Source organism: Chiloscyllium plagiosum, chromosome 26, assembly GCF_004010195.1.
Source record: "Chiloscyllium plagiosum isolate BGI_BamShark_2017 chromosome 26, ASM401019v2, whole genome shotgun sequence".
Taxonomy (NCBI): Eukaryota; Metazoa; Chordata; class Chondrichthyes; order Orectolobiformes; family Hemiscylliidae; genus Chiloscyllium; species Chiloscyllium plagiosum.
In genome coordinates this window covers 7,207,249-7,226,789 of record NC_057735.1, presented here as the reverse complement: position 1 = coordinate 7,226,789, position 19,541 = coordinate 7,207,249, and the positions used below count along the sequence as shown (strand labels likewise).

Genomic DNA, 19,541 nt, shown 5'->3' with positions numbered 1-19,541 from the left:
GTCCACATTTTTGGTCATCTCTCTTCTGTGAAGCGTATCGGGGCGTTCTGTGTTCAGGGTGCCACATCAATGCAAGTTATTATTTTATGCAAGACAGCATTACATGCCTTGTGTGGTGCAGATGAGCTCCAGCGAAAAGGGAAGTTTTCTACCTCTCCATATAGACCAGTGGCGGGGGGGGGGAGGTAATGAAAAAAAACCTCAGTGGCTGCAACCAACCTTGAATGTGGTCCCACAAGCCCCGCCCACACCATCTCACGCATCTCCCGCTTCCGATTGGGTGGCGGGGTGTCAGTCATCATCGGCTGACGCTCCCGGTCAGTGGGGAGGTTTGGTTGTCGGCGCAGAGGGGGCGGGGCTTTACCTTAGTTCCGCCCCCGCCTGAGCCCGCGGACATGGCTGTTCCTCTCAGTCAGGCGGCGGTGCGTCGAAGGGGCTTTGGTGATGGCGGTTAAAAAAATAAGAATGTAAATATCTATTGGCGTTTATTTAAACCTACCGGATTTGTAAATTCATGAAGCAAAGTGTTGTGTATTTTACCCGCCGAGGTAATTTTCCTGCTGAAAATCGAAAGGCGGTGTCGCCATGAAAATTTGCCTCAAAGTCTTGATTTCGCCTTGTATTTGGGATGGAGGATTGAAATGGATGGGCGAGTACGTTTTTTTAAGTCACTGGTAATGTTTAATTCAGGGTTCTCTCTTTTGATTCGCGTTTTGTGTGGGAGTTTTACTGGGTGTACACAGCAAGATCCCACTTTTACCACCCCCACCGCCTCCCTTTTATTTCCGCAGATGAAGCGGTGCAAGTCTGACGAGCTGCCCCTGGATGAGGAGCAGGGGCCGAGGCTGGGAGTTGGTGCTGATGCAGCGCTCAGGCAGCAAGGTGATGCTGTTCCAGCAGATGCAGCCTGCCCATCGCTGTCACTGCCTCCACCATCCCGCAACAACAGAACTCAAGACCTGAAGGTACAGCGAGCAAATAGGTTCTTCCTTTTTTTTCTACTAACAACATAAGCTGATGAAAATCCTACCTCTTTCACTGGGTTCTCTGCCTTGTGGTCTCGTATGGGTCCAATGAATCTCCTGTAAGGCACCTTGGGGTACCTTGCTGTGTCCAAGGCACCTTGTAAAAGCGGGTTGCATTCAAACTTTTAGTTGTGTGGGATGTTTTGTCTTGCCTGATATTAGTGCTCACTACCTCTGCCTTGCTTTATCTAACCTATAGAAAAGCGGTTCTGGGGCTGATCAATAAGACAATCAGATTTAAGGTAAAGAGAAATCAAGAGTGTGTTTTGTCTGATTTCAAATTTAACCCAGCCTCTGAATAAGTTTTGTTGACCTCTGATATTCCACTGAGGTGGTTTGCAAACCACTGAATGACTCTTTATTTGTGATTTGTGCGGTCTAAATAATTAGTAGCTTTTTTTAAATCTAGAGTTTTGGAATGGAAATATAAGGTTGAGTAATTGGGCACTGAGGAATTGCTGTTCCTGATCATGTAAACAACTGGGATCACAGGCGAATAGTTCTGCAAAAGATGCAGTTCGTGCATAATTCAGTGTTGAAATTAAATTTCAATCATGCATGCTGCCGAAAGTGGTTTCCTTTGATTGAGCCAAACTGAATCTGGTGATCTGTGCTGTTACTTTATTTCAGCTGGGCTATGATCTGTCTGGGTGGGGCTGTTGGCCACCGCCTCTGTGCCAACAGAGTGGAAAATCAGCCTGTCTTCATAACTATCCAGTAGATCCTGTTGGATAGTGGGTGTGGGTACATTAGTTCAGCACAATACTGTCTTCAACCAATTTGCACAGCCAAGAAGCCTGCAGAGACTTGCTGCCTTAGATCTCACGTAAGGAAAAATAACTGAAGCTAGCTATTTAATTAGAATCATAGCACAAGAAATAGCTTTCTAAAGATCAAAGTAGCAAATCAAATAAATCCAGTCACCTTCAGTAATTTTAGTTTGTTCAATGTATTACAGATTCACTGTGTTTTTAAGTGAAATAGTGCTTGACAAAGAGCTTAGAACCATAATCCAGTCTTACACTTGTCGAAGTAAATTGGTCACGTTTCAATTTTACGATTCCTTGACATTGTCTGAACCTCTCAAATTTATTACTGTTTTGTTATTCACCAATGGCCATTCACTACACTCTCATTATTGCCCCCTTGAGCTCTCATTGTTGATTAATAGAAGCAAATACTGTGGTGTATTTTTATAAATAGAACCCAGTAAAGCATATGACATTGAACAGAATGCTCTTATTTCCATGAGGAAGGAAGATTAATAACTCATTGATGTAGTAGAAATGCATAGCCTATCATTTTGGTCCATGTTTTTAATTTACTATGAATAATAGATAACAGTATTGTTTTGCTGTGTCCCAAACCTGAGCTCTTCCTGGAAGGAAAACAAAAATAAAACTCTTCGTTTTATTACTACTAGTGGAATATGATGAACTAATTCAAATTAATTATACTAATTCTTTTCCCGTCCAAATTATTACTTGTCATGCATGGGGTAACTTTACCTCAATAACAGTTTGAAGTCTGTGTAGTAGCTTTTTCACTGTTGTTCTTGCATGTCATCTACTATAGTTTCCATGTGCTGTATGTTTTATTTGTTTATGACAATGGAATAGAGATGTAATTCAGGGCCCCACGTTTTGCACTTCGTTTGTCTCCCTCGACCTCCGACATATTGCTCCTACCCCTGCGCTTTGATCAGTTTTAAAACTGAAAATTTATGGTGAGTGAATCAGCATTTCTTGCATCATCAATATGATCAATCTCGAGGGATCATTTCTCAAGTTATTACAGTCCCAGACAGGATATCCCAAATTGTCAAGCTTTTGCAAGAGGTGCAATGAGTTGGTTTCACTTCTTGATTAACTTGCCGATACAGTTGGTTGTAACAAGGTTAGGTTATAAAGGATGCTTTTCTTTCATGCCAAATTAATTTGTGTTTAAAGCCAGGTTTAACAGGTTTCCTTGAGTTTATGAAAAAGTGAGTTTACTGGTTACTGAAAGCAAGAAGAAATAATGATGCACATACATGGCGATTCAGAATATGTAGTGAGTCCAAAAAAAGATAAACATTACAAGGATCAGTCTCTGGGTTGATCGGTAAGGGCTCAGTGGAAAATTGCAGCCTTGGGTGACATAAGTCGCACTAATGTTAGTAAATGAGTTCTTTGTTTCCTGATGTTTGTCTTTGCAGGTCACTAAAGGTCTTAGTCTGGTTTCCTTTTGACTGCAGTTTCACTTGCTTTCCTGCTTCACCAAGAGAGAAACTTGCTTTATATTTATCGACAGCACAGAGATGGGTGACAGGGTTTTTTTTAAAGCGCAGCACCTAACTGTGCACACTAACATATGGCTGAAACTGGAATTTAATCTTTATTTTTGTCCATTCATTAATGGTAAAAATATGAAAGCTTGGGACATCATCGATCTGAGAGAGATTTTGTTGAGGCAATTGTATGTGGTTTGTCAGCCCATTCTTATCTCTGTAGGTTTAAGCGATTGTGGTCCAGTTTGATTTGACTTGCCTTTGTCTTTTGATAAAGTTCGCTTGACACCTTGAAGTGTGACACTCCAGGGCTTCTCTCCAAATACTATTGAAATTACATCTACTGTTATCTTCTGGCTACATGTCCATTCTTTGAAAAATATATTTTGCAATTAAAAGTTGAATATATCCAAAAATACTTCAGGGTCCTGATCCTCCTTCATGATACCATGACTACAAATGACTACTACTTCTCTGGCATTGTATGACAGGTGGATTGGTTCAATGTTCATTATTTTGTTTGAGGACAAATCGTTAACTTAGAGGAGGTGTAGTATGGCTGAGTAGAAGAACTTTGTTTAGCCCAGTAGTATTTCATATCCACTAATTGTGTTTTTTTTTTTAAAAAGTGAAGCTGCAGGTGCCAATTTAATGGCAACCATTTACTTTGAGGCCCATATGTGAGAATTCTCCCTCTCCTGCAGTATTTCAGTCTGAAACTCCTTGTTACACAAAAGCATGCAAGATAGGGGCAAAAGCAGATCATATGACCCTTCAAGCCTTCTCTGGAATTTAGTACAATAATGCTGGCTTTCAACTCCACCTGACAGAGAGCTGTAATTGTAGACAGGAATTTCAGAGCTTTCCTAAATAAATTATACTCCATAATTTTTTCTTTCAACCGCATTCTTGCACTCACTCTTAAAAAGAAATGATTGCTCTTCGAATAAGTGCCATTTGTGAATTTGTATGGTGTTTTATTTTGCACCCATTATTTCTCCCTCATTTCCTGTACTGGTTCATTCTGATCCACTCTTACTTCAACTCAGTCTAAACTCCATGATTTAAGAGGAATTTTGATTGTTCCTGTCTTCTGTGTAATTATTTTCTGACCATGATGCCAAACGTCAAGCTTAAATGGAAACAAAATACCTGGAGCTCCCTTTTCTCCCATGAGAAATTAACATTACTAGTAGATTTCTTCATGGGCAGGTGAATAAAGGCACACTGTCTGGTGTGACAGAAACATAGCTTCACGTCATGGGGGTTTTGAAGTCAATACTGGGCTTTGGATAAAGTGGAAGAGAAAAGGAAAAATTAATGTGGGAGACATGTTCCTGTTTAACCTGCATCAATGCTTTGGGCTTTGTGGTGCGAGGATATATAGCTTAGAGGGGCTCAGGCCTCATTTCCGGTCTGCTGATTTATCCCGTCTGAGTCAGGAGATCAGTTAATTTGTGTATTTAACCTCTCCATCCCAGATAATTTTGAGGGGGGGGTGTTGGGTTTGGGTTTGGGTTTCGTGTTGGTGGTGGGAGGGAGTCAGCCTGGAATCCTCCACGTCCTCACCATCCAGCGAGCATTGAAATATATTGTTGAACTCATTGTCATTGTTTGTGATGAATGATTTAGAGTCATAGAGATGTACAGCATAGAAACAGACCCTTCAGTCCAACCCGTCCATGCCGATCAGATATCCCAACCCAATCTAGTCCCACCTGCCAGCACCCGGCCCATATCCCTCCAAACCCTTCCTATTCATGTACCCATCCAAATACCTCATTGTTGCAATTGTACCAGCCTCCACCACATCCTCTGACAGCTCATTCCATACACGTACCACCCTCTGTGTGAAAAAAGTTGCCCCTTCGGTCTCTTTTGTAACTTTCCCCTCTCACCCTAAACCTATGCCCTCTAGTTCTGGATTCCCTGACCCCAGGGAAAAGTCTTTGTCTATTTATCCTATCTTTGCCCCTCATAATTTTGTAAACCTCGATAAGGTCACCCCTCAGCCTCCAACGCTCCAGGGAAAACGGCCTCAGCCTGTTCAGCCTCTCCCTGTAGCTCAGATCCTCCAACCCTGGCAACATCCTTGTAAATCTTTTCTGAACCCTTTCAAGTTTCACAACATCTTTCCGATAGGAAGGACACCAGAATTGTATGCAATATTCCAACACTGGCCGAACCAATGTCCTTTCCAGCCGCAACATGAGCTCCCAACTCCTGTACTCAAAATTCTGACCAATAAAGGAAAGCATACCAAACACCTTCTTCACTATCCTATCTACCTGCAACTCCACTTTCAAGGAGCTATGAACCTGCACTGCAAGGTCTCTTTGTTCAGCAACACTCCCTAAGACCTTACCATTAAGTGTATAAGTCCTGCTAAGATTTGCTTTCCCAAAATGCAGCACTTTGCATTTATCTGAATTAAACTCCATCTGCCACTTCTCAGCCCATTCGCCCATCTGGTCAAGATCCTGTTGTAATCTGAGGTAACCCTCTTCGCTGTCCACTCCACCTCCAATTTTGGTGTCATCTGCAAACTTACTAACTGTACCTCTTATGCTCGCATCCAAATCATTTATGTAAATGACAAAAAGTAGAGGGCCCAGCACCAATCCTTGTGGCATTCCACTGGTCACAGGCCTCCAGTCTGACAAACAACCGTCCACCACCACCCTCTGTCTTCTACCTTTGAGCCAGTTCTGTATCCAAATGGCTAGTTCTCCCTGTATTCCATGAGATCTAACCTTGCTAATCAGTCTTCCATGGGGAACCTTGTCGAACGCCTTACTGAAGTCCATATTGATCACATCTACTGCTTTGCCCTCATCAATCTTCTTTGTTACTTCTTCAAAAAACTCAATCAAGTTTGTGAGACATGACTTCCCACACACACACAGCCCTGTTGACTATCCCGAATCAGTCCTTGCCTTTCCAAATACATGTACATACTGTCCCTCAGGATTCCGTCCAACAACTTGCCCACCACCGAGGTCAGGCTCACCGGTCTGTAGTTCCCTGGCTTGTCCTTACCACCCTTCTTAAACAGTGGCACCACGTTAGCCAACCTCCAGTCTTCCGGCACCTCACCTGTGAGTATCGATGATACAAATATCTCAGCAAGCGGCCCAGCAATCACTTCTCTAGCTTCCCACAGAGTTCTTGGGTACACCTGATTAGGCCCTGGGGATTTATCCACCTTTAACCATTTCAAGCCATCCAGCACTTCCTCCTCTGTAATCTGGACATTTTGCAAGATGTCACCATCTAATTCCTTACATCTATATCTTCCATAAACTTTTCCACAGTAAATACTGATGCAAAATATTCATTTCTTGGACTATGCAGTGCTGCTTAAGGAACAGAATGTAACTGCGAGATTGTTCTTCCACGAGGGGAAGGTAAGATGAAAAGCAGATCAAAGGAGCAAAAATGACAGTAGAACTAAAGTATAAATGAAAGAAATATAAATGAAAAGACTGTACTTGTGGGCTGCAGAGCATGGATCCCACAGTGTTTGCTTTGAGTTCTCAACCATGTTGCAGAAGTGAGTGGTGTAGATGTGTTACTGTATTGATCAAATAATTGCAAATCCCTTAATCTGCAACACTTAACATGTTGCAAATTATTGAGAAAAGTGCAGCCTATCCTTTTTAGATCTTATTAAAATGTCTAAAAAGGGCATGACTTGGAATGCAAATATTTGGAACTTGTCTTTCCATGTTGCTTGAAATGTAAGACATAGAAATTGTGAATTGACCAAAATCTTAATGCTTAGTTACTCCCTTGTAAAGTAGACTCATCACTTTGTGCAGTGGACTCTACCTCAGTAGAACCTTTGCTCAAAATTTATTTCATCAGTTTCTGTTTTGGCAAAGGAAAGCCTAGAATTTTGGTAGAAGAAAAATGATTGAAACTGGCCAGATAAGTTAATAAAGTTTTCTAAAATTATGTTCACAGAAATCGGAGGCTTTGGATATTTTCAATAATGTAGGTGGTGAAACTACATAATTACCATGGTGATTTTTGTGTGAGTCAAACAGCTAAAGATGCTTCCACAAACAGAAATTGCTGGAGAAACTCAACAGATCTGGTAGCATCTGTGGAGAGAAAGAAGAGTCAGTGTTTAGAGTCTGGTCTAAAGAAGGATTACTGTACCTGAACATCCACTCTGCTTTCGCTCCGCAGATGCTGTCAGAACTGCTGAGTTTCTCCAGCAATTTCTGTTGTTTCAGGTTTTCAGCATCTACAGTTATTTATTTCTTTTAGCTACATGCTTAGTCTTCAATCTAGGCAGGAACAAGGTCAAGACATTGTCTGTTGTTCTGAAATGTTGCATTTCGGTTCCATTGTTCTAATACTTAACAGCCATTGCAGAATCATGCAAGATGATCAGATTGGCTGACTTTTTTTTTTCTGTAGAGATAATTCAGTTTGTGGTGTGAATTCCACTATATGGGTTAAGAGGTACATTGGATCTTCAAGTTACGGTGTCTACTGCCTTTGAACTAATAGCATAACTTGAGTGTCCAGCTCTGGTATTTTAGTAGTTAACACTATTTGGTACCATTGCTTGCACTATTCTGACTTTTTGGACAAAATCTGCTGGAGTAAAATCTGACATGTCTCTTTTTAATGAGCATAGAAATATAACTGAAGGATTCAGAAATAATAAATTGGTTATTTAGTTTGGTTTTATTGCAGAATATCTTAGAAAAAACTGGTGTATTTGCAATTGCAACAAACCTGAAATTGGGAATTTGATTGGCTTTTTAATCACTGTAGAGCCTTTCATGGTATGAAATGACCCAAAGGAACATAGCAGGATTATAAAAAGGTATGATATCATAGAATGCATACAGTGGAGGAAGAGGCAATTTGGGAATCGAGTCTGCACGGACCCTCTGAATACTATCCTTCCCAGATTCAGTACACAACCTAGGACACTATGAAGTAATTTATCATGGCTAGTCCACCTAATCTGTAGACCTTTGGACTGTCGGAGGAAACCAGAGCTCCTGGCAGAAACACATCGGGAGAACATTGCAACATCCACATAGTCATCAAAGGCTGGAATCAAACCCAGGTCCCTGGCGCTATGAAACAGCTTGTCATAGAAGTATGACATAAGGAATATCTTAAAGAAGGAAAGTGAGGGAGTTTGGCTCAAAGGTGTAGAGAGAGTCTACTGGAACTTCAATATCTGGGCAGCTAATAAAATGTCCGTAAATGGTGGAACAGTTGGAATTGGACATGACCTCGAGACCAGAATTTGAGGAGTGCAGCTTTCTTGGGGGATTGTGGAGTTGGAGGAAATTTTAGAGATTTTAATGATGGTATGGAGGGACTTCAAAATGAGGATGAAAATTTAAAAATAAAGATGTTGGATGTTGCTTGGATGAGGAGCCATTATGTTAAGTGGTGAGAGGGACTTGCTGGGTGTTAATACACTGGCAACATAGATTTGCTTGAGCTCCAGTTTGCATAAGACAGAATGCGGTGGACCAGCTAGGAATCTATCGGAATTGTTGAGTCTAGAGGTAACAAAGACAGAAGTGAGATGATGAACTGGAGTAGGGTCAAAGTCAAGTGATATTACAGAGGCAGAAATGAGAAGGCTCGATAATGACATGGGTGAGATCAGTTGCTTATCTTGGAATCAAATGTTACATGTAGGTTGTCAATACAACGGTTTAATCTCAGATGAGTGCCAGGGAACCAAGATTGGAGCAGGAACTGAAAAAAATGGTGTCCGTTTTTGTAATATTTTGCTGGAGGATATTTTTGCTTACCTGGTACTTTATGTTGAATAAACTGACTGATAATTTAGGAACAATAATTGAATTAATATAGGCGGTGATGAGGCAGACCTCAGTGTTGTTAGCTTACATGTATACATTGGAGCTGTGCCTTTGGACAATATAACTTGGGAAATAGGAGAGGACCAAGAATTTGTTACCAGAGGTAACTGTGTTGGAAGTAAAAGAAATCCAATACAAGTCATTTGATTTGATCGATAAGAATGGAACCAGGTGACAGCAGCCCCTTTCAATGAGATAGCATTGGAGAGATGTTGGAGGAGGATAGTGTGGTGAAATGTGTCTCTGAAAAGGCTACTGAGTTTGCCTTTTCCATACTCTGATAGAATGTAATTTATGACCTTGAACGCATCAGTTTTGATACATATGAGTAGGAGTAGGACATTTAGCGTTTCAAGCCTGTTCCACCATTCAATGAGATCATGGCTGATTTGTGGCCGATCTCCATTTACTTTACTGTATCCCTTAACACTTGAATATTAAATCTGAGAGAGATTTTTTTATTAACAGCTGATTCAGCATCCACTGCCATTTGTGGAAGAGATCCGTACCTATACAGTGGGTCCACACTATTCTTTACCTCTATTCCTCATTTAGTTATAGTCCTTATTTAATTAGAAATCAATTTCTGTTAGTTATTCAGCTATTACATATTTAAAATATTATTTTAGTGTGTTGTTGAAAATTAATTCATGCATTCTGAGGGAAAATAAATCCCCCATTTTCATTCCATGACTTTTTCAGATTTTTATGAAACATATCTTACAAATAGCAAGAACCCTGTGGTCTGACCAGATTTGGCAGTCTAAACCACTTATCCCCCATTTCCTTTCAAGTCTGCTTTCCTTGGACATGAAGGATTAGAAATGAGGGCTGCAGTTGTAATGGAAGAACGAGCAAGATGAAGTGAGATTGTAAAATGCAGATGGGTGAATGTTGGTTGGTGAGTTTATATGGAGCGAGACATTTTAGGTTAAGAGGGTCATGAGTGAAGCAAGAGAGCTGATAAGTTGTGATGGAGGTTGAAATTAAGGATAAGGAGCGTATTGGTGCAAGCAGTGAACGTATCATAATGGGTACTTCTTGCTGTGCTGGAGAAGGTGGCAGAAGAAGAAGCTCTTAGAAGAGCGGTGAGAGAGATGGAACAAGGTGACAACTCAATGGGCAAGAATGTGCTGGAAGAATACGGTGTAGGCCTTGGTGTAATATGGAGGTGAGTGCTGCATTACCACTTCCATCAGCTTGCCAAGACAAGTTGTGAAAGATGTCACCGGGGGGAAGCTTCATTGTAAGTCAAAGTTCTCTTCCCCTCAGCAACGGTTATTTGCTCAACTCTCAGGCCTTACAGTAAATAAGAAATTGGCAGGAGCAATAGCTCTGGACAATGTCATGAATAAAACATCTTCTTTATTTTATTTTCATGTTGATTTTTGCCACTCATGATGAGGATGGTAATGGGAGGGATAGAACTCCTGTTATTTATCAACATCTTGTGTTCCATTCTTCTCCATCCAAATTGGTTGAACTGCTTGACCTAAAATACACATCACCTCTGCATGTTTCGGTAGCATCTGTAGAGAGAAAACAGATAACGTTTTGAGTCCAGTGACTTGAAATGTTAACTCTGCTTTCTCCCCACAGATGCTGCCAGACCTGCTGAGTTTCTCCAGCAATTTCTGTTTTTGTTTCGAATTCCCAGCAACCACAGTTCTTTGTTTTTATTTTAATATGCTAAATTGCTTCTCATTTAACCTGAGGGTTGAGTTAACCAGTATATGTCCAGAATCTGTGTTTGATAATTCAGTTAATTTGGTTTGTGTATTAATTAATAGTTTATTCTCCTGGGTGAGTGAGATATTGCTGGGCGATAGGATTTTTCTTCTTAGAAGGACAGAAGTACTCCCAGTATTTTTTTTCTACCTTCTGTTCTGAGTTATATTTTCTGCAGCAAATGTGCCAGGCTGGTATACTGTAAAATATATCATAGAGGGCAATTACTGAAGGCTAAATTTTATGTATTTCAATCATTGTTTTATCTTGCAGAACAGTGTTAATCAGTTTATTTTATCATAAACAATGGATTTGGTTCAGTGACCTTGTTTATATTATGCTAAAAGTGGTTATAAAGGAATTCTGAGTTGTTGAGATGGGATATATTTGTTCAACTTGTCATAGCTATACTGCAGAAATGAATTTGGAGGCATTGAGCTTGATGATCAAGGACATCTTGAGTGCGAAAAGTAGTTGAGCCACCCAGTAGATAGACTAGCACCAATTTGATGGTTTACCAGAGAAAGTATTTTTTCTAATTATGTCAACTTTTGGTATTTATGACCGGGAGTGTTTTGCAAAAAGAAATCAGAATAGACTGCAATCCAGTCATATGACTACTTAAGTTTATATAACAATAAAGCTCCAATGTAAAACATGCCTCAGAATTGTCAGGCAGGCAGTTAAATTCCTATTGTCATTAAAGTAGAAAATACTGAAAAGACTCTGCAGATCAGGCAGGATCTGTTTCAGGTGAAAGAATTAACATTTTAAGTTAAAGCTCTTTAAATCAGAACTGAAAATCCTCTTTGTTCTGTATCTGCATACATGAGTAAATTTTCTTGATCTGCTTGCAATTTGATTCTTTTACTGGCATTCCCAGTTTTGAAGGGTAGTTATGACTGCTCTTCTATGACTATGGGTGAAGGCATCACTTTACTATATTTGATATATTTCTGCAATTTCCCTCCATGTATTCTTTCCAAACCTGAAGTTGCAGAAATTCAATGGAGTGTCCCACCGACTGTAATCCTGTTCAACACAGACCAGGCAAAGGACATGAAACCTCACCAGCTATACCATTTCAGAAGGAAATGATTTTATTTTGAAGAAATTCATCTTCACTTTGTGTAAATAAAGTTTGTAAGTTGGCACACACCCAGTACCGCTGTCAATAATTATAACAGCAGTTAATCAAAGCAGAGTCTATATTTTGAGACTAGATTGCTTTGATAAAAGTCTGAGTTCAATGACAAACAAAGTTTTGCAATAAATAACAAGATATATTTATATCTTGTAAATATTCCTAAATACAGTTTACCTCTACCCAAATTACAGGTGAAATGTTGACTGTAATCCAGTTATGTCTGTTGTATTTGTCTGCAATTATGCATTCATATCTGTGCTGATAAAATGCACTCAAGACCCCAATCTAGTTGGAGCAATTGACTGATTGTACAAGTTCATAATCATTCAGAAGCATAGGAAAGATGTTAACATTATATTTTTATGTCTGACATTTTAAGAAAAATATGTTCAGTGACAATAAATATGGATCTTATCCAATCTAACAAATAAAGCAGTTGGTTTCAGCACACTAGGGTTGGGAAGCAAGCAACAAATTAAATGGCCTGGCGTTCCTGCATGTGGTTACTCCTGTTGAAAAGTGTCCATGTATGGTGCTCAGTTGACGGACTTGGTCGATACACTATTCAACAACAGGGAGTATATCACAACTGAATAGACCATGACATTTGCTGTTACCTGCCTAAGTTCTCATGTGGAAATGAACCATTTGAGCATGATACTCGGATGCTGTTGTGGAACTCTGTGAGCAAAGTGTAGAAAGTTGTGGAAAGTGTGGCAAATTGTTTTTATATCCTCTCCTCTTCCCCATTCCATAAATTGTTCCAGGCTTACAACCTTCTTCAGCCAGGTTTTCTTTTCTGTGGGGCAGTATCTATACCCCAGTTCTCCAAAAGTGATCAGTGCCAAAAACAGCCTCAAACACTGTACTGGAATAAATTGAATAGATTGCTACCAGTATCCCAGTATAATCCACTTCAGTAGAAAACAGACAAGGAAGAAAAATTGTTGACATCAGAATTTCAGAAAGTCTATGTTCACTATTTTCACTGGAGTATATTCTTTGATTTTGTTTTGTTCCTATGAACAGAATGTTAAAAGATTGGTGTGAGCAGAAGTCTGGGACCAAACTTGTTTCATGGTTAATGTTGAACAATGAAGTATGGTGCTTTGGGGGCTGTTTTTGGGATAAGGTATGTAGGGTAGAGTGGAAACAAATGTCCGAGGGTGTGGATCTAATATTTTTATTCTTCTTATTTTAAAGAAAATTCAGCAGCTATCTGAAGGAGGTGGTTCAGGTGGTATGTTTGGACATGGTCTGAAGCAACTTTTCCATCACCGAAAGCGGTCTCGGGAGCGCGATCAGAGTATGCAAGAATCTTCTCAACTTTACCACCATCCTCATGGACACTCTGATCATGATTCTGCAGATGAAAAGGAAAGATCTCCTGAGATGCACCGAGTCTCTTATGCCATGTCCCTCCATGATCTTCCTGCCCGTCCCACAGCCTTCAACAGAGTCTTGCAACAGATTCGATCGAGACCATCCATCAAAAGAGGAGCCAGCCTCCATAGCAGTAGCAGAAGGTCAAAAAGTGGACCAACTGAAACCCAGAAAGGGAGTCCACATCTTGCCCGAAAGGCACCTCAGGACAGTTCACTGACTGCAATTTTGCAGCAGCATCAGTACAGACCAAGGTCGTCATCCACCACAGACACGGCATTTACTGCAGGAGAGATTGGTATCCTCCACCCAACAGGGGATGAGTCGGAACGAATCACAGATAAGGTGCAGTATTTTCCTATTATGTTTCATATCACAAACTTTTGCTGCAAGTCTTGTGATGAGAGAATTGATCAAATCAAATCAAATTCATCCCTGGTATTTCAAACGATTAGGTAACCTTGTGGACATTGCCTCTTGAATGGTCAGTAGATGCATGATCTTTCTGTATTTTTATGGCCGAGGTGAATAGATTATTGATTGCTAAGGTGTTGAAAGGTTACAGGAGGTATGCATAAATGTGGATTTGACGTTACTATCACATCTTGTTGAATGGTGTAACAGGCTCAAAGGACTGAGTGACCCACTCTTGTTTTTGTTGATATGTTGGTATGCTCTGATTTTGGTGGGTTTTAAACTCAACGTGGATGCTGGAATTACTGAAGACTCCACTAAAATAGCCAACTATGTACATTTTGCAGATGTTACAAATGGAAATTATAGATTTTTAGAAAGTATTCATTAAAAGAGGAGCAGTAGAAGACTATGTATTCCTTCGAGCCTGCTTCGCCATTGGAATTGGTCTGTTTGCATTTCAAATTTCACATTCCTATATATCCCTAATAACCTTTTATTTTGCTTGCCGAACAAGAACATATCTGCCACTGCCTTAAAAATATTTCATGATCTCACTTTTCTACCTTCTGAGACAAACAGTTCGTAAGTTGCAGAGCTCCCTGTCATGATTTATCTGGGCAAAATATGCAAATAATCCTGTCCCACTGTTCCAAAAACCATCACCACATGCAGAAGTGTAGAAAACCTCATTGAGACCACAAAGTTTACTAATTTACCTGACTGACTGCTACTGAGGCCAAAAGCAATTCACATAGGTTTTTTTGAGTAACATCTAAAATACCTCCATTTATTGAAACATATTTAGCGATAACGAGCAGTGAAAGGAACAAATTTCTAATTTACACAACATAAATTATATGTTAAAACCCAAATACATGCAATCTTAATCACAATTAAGATGCATAACAGAAAAATGGTTTAACATACATTCTATTGGCGGAAAAAGATTATATGCAGGGTAAGCAAAATTGGGGACATAAAAATTCCAGACCATGTTGTGAAAAGTTATTTTCCTCTTGCTCCGTTTTGATTTTTACAGTTGTGATATGTTGTTATCTCTCGGGATATAGTTGATCTTCAATTGGATTGGTCATCAGATGAATTTGTGCCTTTTCTTGTCCTCGTTCTTTCTTTCAACTTTTCTTTAGCCTTTTTTCACCACACTGGAAAAATGAAGGAGTGGTGGTTGTTTTCTGTTTGCAGGTTCTGGATGTTTTTCACTCTGTGCTGCTCTTGCCACTTAAAACTTTTTAATATGCTGCAGCTCAACCAATCAGAGGCATTTATGCAGAATTTCCTTAACTCAAAAGATTCTTCTCAGTGCTGCTCAGTCTTGAGTTTCTCCTCATTGCTTCAACAAAAACAACATTGCATAGGATAGTTCTTCCAACTGCACAAAGCTTTCTGTTATTCCAGTTATCGCAGTCCAACTTCAATTTCAGCTTTTAGTTCCAAGAAATAAGAAAAAATATGGCAAGGCAAAACAATAATTCTCCTGCTCCCTGCACTGAAAAGGCAGCCCCTAATTTTTAAAGAGTGTCCCCTTGTTCTGGACTAACCCACAAGAGGAGGCATCCTTTCTATATCCACCTTGTCAATACTGGATTCTATTTACTTCAATCAAGTCACCCCTCACACTTTTAAGTCCCAGCAGAAACATGCCCAGTTTGTCCAACCTGTTCTTAGAAGATATATTCCACGTGTTAGTCTAGTATAACAGCAACATAAAATGCTGGACAAACTCGGCAGGTCGGGCAGCATTTGTAGAGAGATTTAATGTTTGAGTCACATGTTTATCTTCAGAGTAATGTTACTCTTCCGACAGATCCTGTCAGATCTGAGTTTCTCCAGCATTTTAAATTTTCTCTTTGGATTTCTATCATCCGCTATATTTTGCTTTCATCAGTCCAATAAATTTTGTTTGAACCATCTCCAATGCAATTAGATTTTTACTAAAATATGAAGGCCAAAATTGCATTTGCTATTCAAGATATGGTCCCACCAGTGCCCTCTCCAACTGAAATTAGCATCCTTACTTTTATATTCAGCTGCTCTCATAATAATGGACAGCATTCCGTTAGGATTCCTGATAACCTGCATACTTACTTTTTGTGACCTATGTCTGGAACGTCTCAATTCCTGTGCACCTCAAATTCTTCATTTGTTCTCTATTTTAAGTAATATTTTGCAATGCGATTGTAGTAAATTCTTCTGTCTTTTGAAGCTGAACTCCTGATTTCTTTGAAATTTATACTGATTTGAATAACTTGAGTTCAGGTTACTGCATTTGTTAAGTTATACATTTGTTAAAATTTCTAAAAAGGCACTGATTTACTCCTCAAAAGTACCATGGAGTCTTGGAAGTAATTAACAAAATTTGAATTTTGCATGCAGTACTTATATTATGAAGTCGAAAACATGTATGCTCACTGTAAAATAGAATGTTTTCTGAATATTGAAGTAAACTTCAAGTGCAGGCTTAGTTGTCCGAATGGAAAGGCTGGGAGATGAGCTGTTCCAAAATTGATACAAAGAACAACTAGCTGTTAAATGGATACCTGAGTTTTGATTGCTGTTTTGACAATAATTTGAATTTAACCAGATTAGATTAGATTCCCTCCAGTGTGGAAGCAGATGCTTCGGCCCAACAAGTCCACACTGACCCTCCAAAGAGTAACCAGACCTGTTCCCCTACCATATATTTACCCCTGACTAATGTACTACAGACAACTTAGCATGGCCAATTCATCTGACTGCACATCTTTGGATTGTGGGAGGAAACTGGAGTACCTGGAGGAAACTCATGCAGACATGGGGAGAATGTGCAGACTCCACACAGACAGTTGCCCGAGGGAGGAATCGAACCCAAGTCCCTGGTGCTGTGAGGCAGTAGTGCTAACCACTGAGCCACTGTGCTGCCTTTTAGTTTATATTATGCCCAGGATACTAAAATCCAGTTGAGTTTGAACTTATTGTTTTGACAACATCGGACTAATAAAACGGTACGATGTTGGGGGGTGTAAAAAAAAAATTGCAGGTGTTTTGAAAATTGGTCAGAGAGTGACTATTACAGAGCTGGAGAGCTGACTGCCTGTCTAACATCTTGCTGTCAAAGAAATAAGAAAGCACTCTGTTAAAAGTTACCTTTTCCTTTAAATATACTCTGTCAACGGATGAAGGTCAAACAGAAGACTGAACACAGCGGAGAATCAGAGACTGTCTTGAGATTAGTGTAATGCTTATTAATTGTGGTATTGGAACAGCATTTATTTTAAGAGTTGGGGTCAGATCGTATGTAGTTAAGAAAAAGGGGGGCTTGGATTTTTTGAATAGTTTTGGTTTAGTGTTCACTATTAAATGAAATTGTTATTTCTCTTTAAATAGTAGAAGTTAGGAGTTCTCTGTCACTCACACACACATTAACAGATTGAGACATTGATGAGCTTTTCTGGTTGTTTGGGTTTAATGAACAGAAGGGTTCGACCTCCGCGTCGTAACAGTTATTTAGGTCACCAAAAGTCAGTTGCAAACATTCTCTGACCATGTTAGCCATACAGACGTGAGGGGCCAAAGGGCTTTCCTGTACTGCATAATTCTGATTGTACGTAACAATATGTTCGAGGATCAAGCAACATTTTCTGCTTAAATGGGGTCATTGTATGCCACAGCATAAAAACTGATCATTTGACGCATCAAGACTGCTTGGTCTAATCTATATTGTAAACAAAATACAGTAAACTCCTCAGATTTTTCTCTAGATTAAAGGCACTGTATAATCTCTCAAAAATTTGACATGGAGTAAATATAGGGATTTCAAGAGACCAAAAGCTATTTCTTAAATGGAGCAGAAAGTAGTGGGAGACTTAGGGAAGGAAAATTCAGAACTTTTATGATTGGCTTATAAAAATCCCGAATCACAACGGTGGGACAATGGAGATGAAGTAAAATCAAAGTGCTGGAGAAACTCGGTAGATCTGGCAGCATCTATAGAAACAGAAACTGAGTTAGTATTTTGAGTACAATATGAATTTTTCAGAATTGTTGTAAACTCTGTTTCTGTCTTCACTGATGTCAGACCTGCTATTCAGCGCTTTCTGATCTTATTTTCCTTCTGTTTTGAGTTTACATATCTTATGATTTTGAAATTCTTTTCATGGTTCATATCAGATGATTGGATTCAAAAACTTTCAGTCATTCCCTAACTCTTGCTTTTAAAAACCTGAATTCTGTTTGCTCTGGATATTTCTTTTTCAAAGAGACAAAAAAATTGCAGATGCTGAAATCCAAAGTAGGCAATCAGGAAGCTGGAAGAACACAGCAAGCTGGGCAGCATCAAGAGATCGATAAGTTAAAGTTTCGGGTATAACCCTTCTATCCAAAACGTTGACTTCTCCACCTCGTGATGCTGCCTGGTTTGCTGTGTTCTTCCAGCCTCCGACTTGTCTACTTTCTTTTTCAAAAACAGTGAAGTTCTAGTTGCTGCTACAAAAAATTATCAAGGTCAATAATCAAAATCGAAACACAAATCAACAAAAGAGTAAAATTTTCATGTGTGTCTATACTACAAAGTGTTAGTAATACAGATGTCGCCTGGCTGTATTAACAATTTATCTGCTCTGTGCCTATTGAATATTTTTCAGAGTGTTTGCAGAAAGCATGCATTTGGATAAGTTCTGTTGGTATATAAATTATCATGTTTCTAAGGAGTAAAGTCGGTGCAAAGGGAGAGTGGTGGGTATTTCTGCCGCAATCTTTCGTTGACATGAGGCAAAGTGCTACTCCTGGGGCATTTAGCTGCAGTTTTCTGTACTTTGAACTTCAACCTCTAAGGGAAATAAATTTGCAGATCAAATTTAGGTTGTATATCAGTCTATTGATTTCCTTTGTGCATAGTGCAGTAATTTATTCATGACTTGCTTGTTTATGAATTTCCTGACGAAGTGTAGTTATCAATAATAGGGTTTGAAAAAAAGCTGCTGTTTGCCATTCTTGGCTGGCAATGATAAATCCTGAAAAACGGGCATTAAGATAATTAATTACTTTCAACTGTAGTGTTATGGACCAGGCCAGACCCCCTCAAACTATTTTAAGGAGTTGGCTCAGACCCTGACTTTTCTTATTTTAAAGGCGGATGTGAAGTGGGTGTGCCAGGTGTGATGCAGCCGTCAAACAACTTGGATTTAAGTAAAACAAAATTTATGTAAACACCACAATTAAAACATGATCAAAAGAAAGTGGAAGATAGAATAACAACTGCGAAAAACTTAACTGACTTGATACAGTAACGATTACTAATTAATTGTTCCAATACAGTAACATCCTGTAAGCATACCCCTTGACCAAAAAGTAAATTCTAACACAGATTCTTACAGGCAGGAGGGAACAAATTTCAAAGAGACATTTTAGAAGAAAGTCAGAGGAATTCTTTACTGAAGCTTGCAACTCCCATGGACACTCACATCTTGTGACTGCTGTAGCTACAAAAAAAAACAAATGAGACAAAAATCTGAACTGGGAGAACTGGCCACTCCCCTTCCTTTGTTAGGCTAGACTCTTTGGCACCTCTGCCTTTATGATATTTCTTCAAATAAAAGGACAAAATAACCTTTTTAAAGGGACAGCATCGTCACAGTAGGTATGACACTTGATTCAGCTTTCATGAAATTTTTTGCTGCAATTTTTTAAATAGATATTTTTAATGAATA

The 19,541-nt window shown here is 39.4% G+C and overlaps 1 protein-coding gene across 4 annotated transcripts in view; it reads left to right on the top strand.

Annotated features, from left to right (window-relative positions):
- Nucleotides 1-358: 358 nt before the first annotated feature.
- Nucleotides 359-19,541, top strand: part of LOC122563053 (transmembrane and coiled-coil domains protein 2-like) — a 161,997-nt gene continuing 142,814 nt past the window's right edge. Inside the window, exons 1-3 of one of the 4 annotated variants that reach the window (XM_043716398.1) lie at nt 359-548; nt 792-965; nt 13,240-13,764. In XM_043716398.1, the coding sequence (XP_043572333.1) occupies nt 792-965; nt 13,240-13,764 (699 nt within the window). In that variant the 5' untranslated portion in view covers nt 359-548. Of the gene's footprint in view, nt 675-791; nt 966-13,239; nt 13,765-19,541 lie in introns of all 4 variants that reach the window. The other 3 variants (XM_043716396.1, XM_043716395.1, XM_043716397.1) reach the window with 3 other exon arrangements.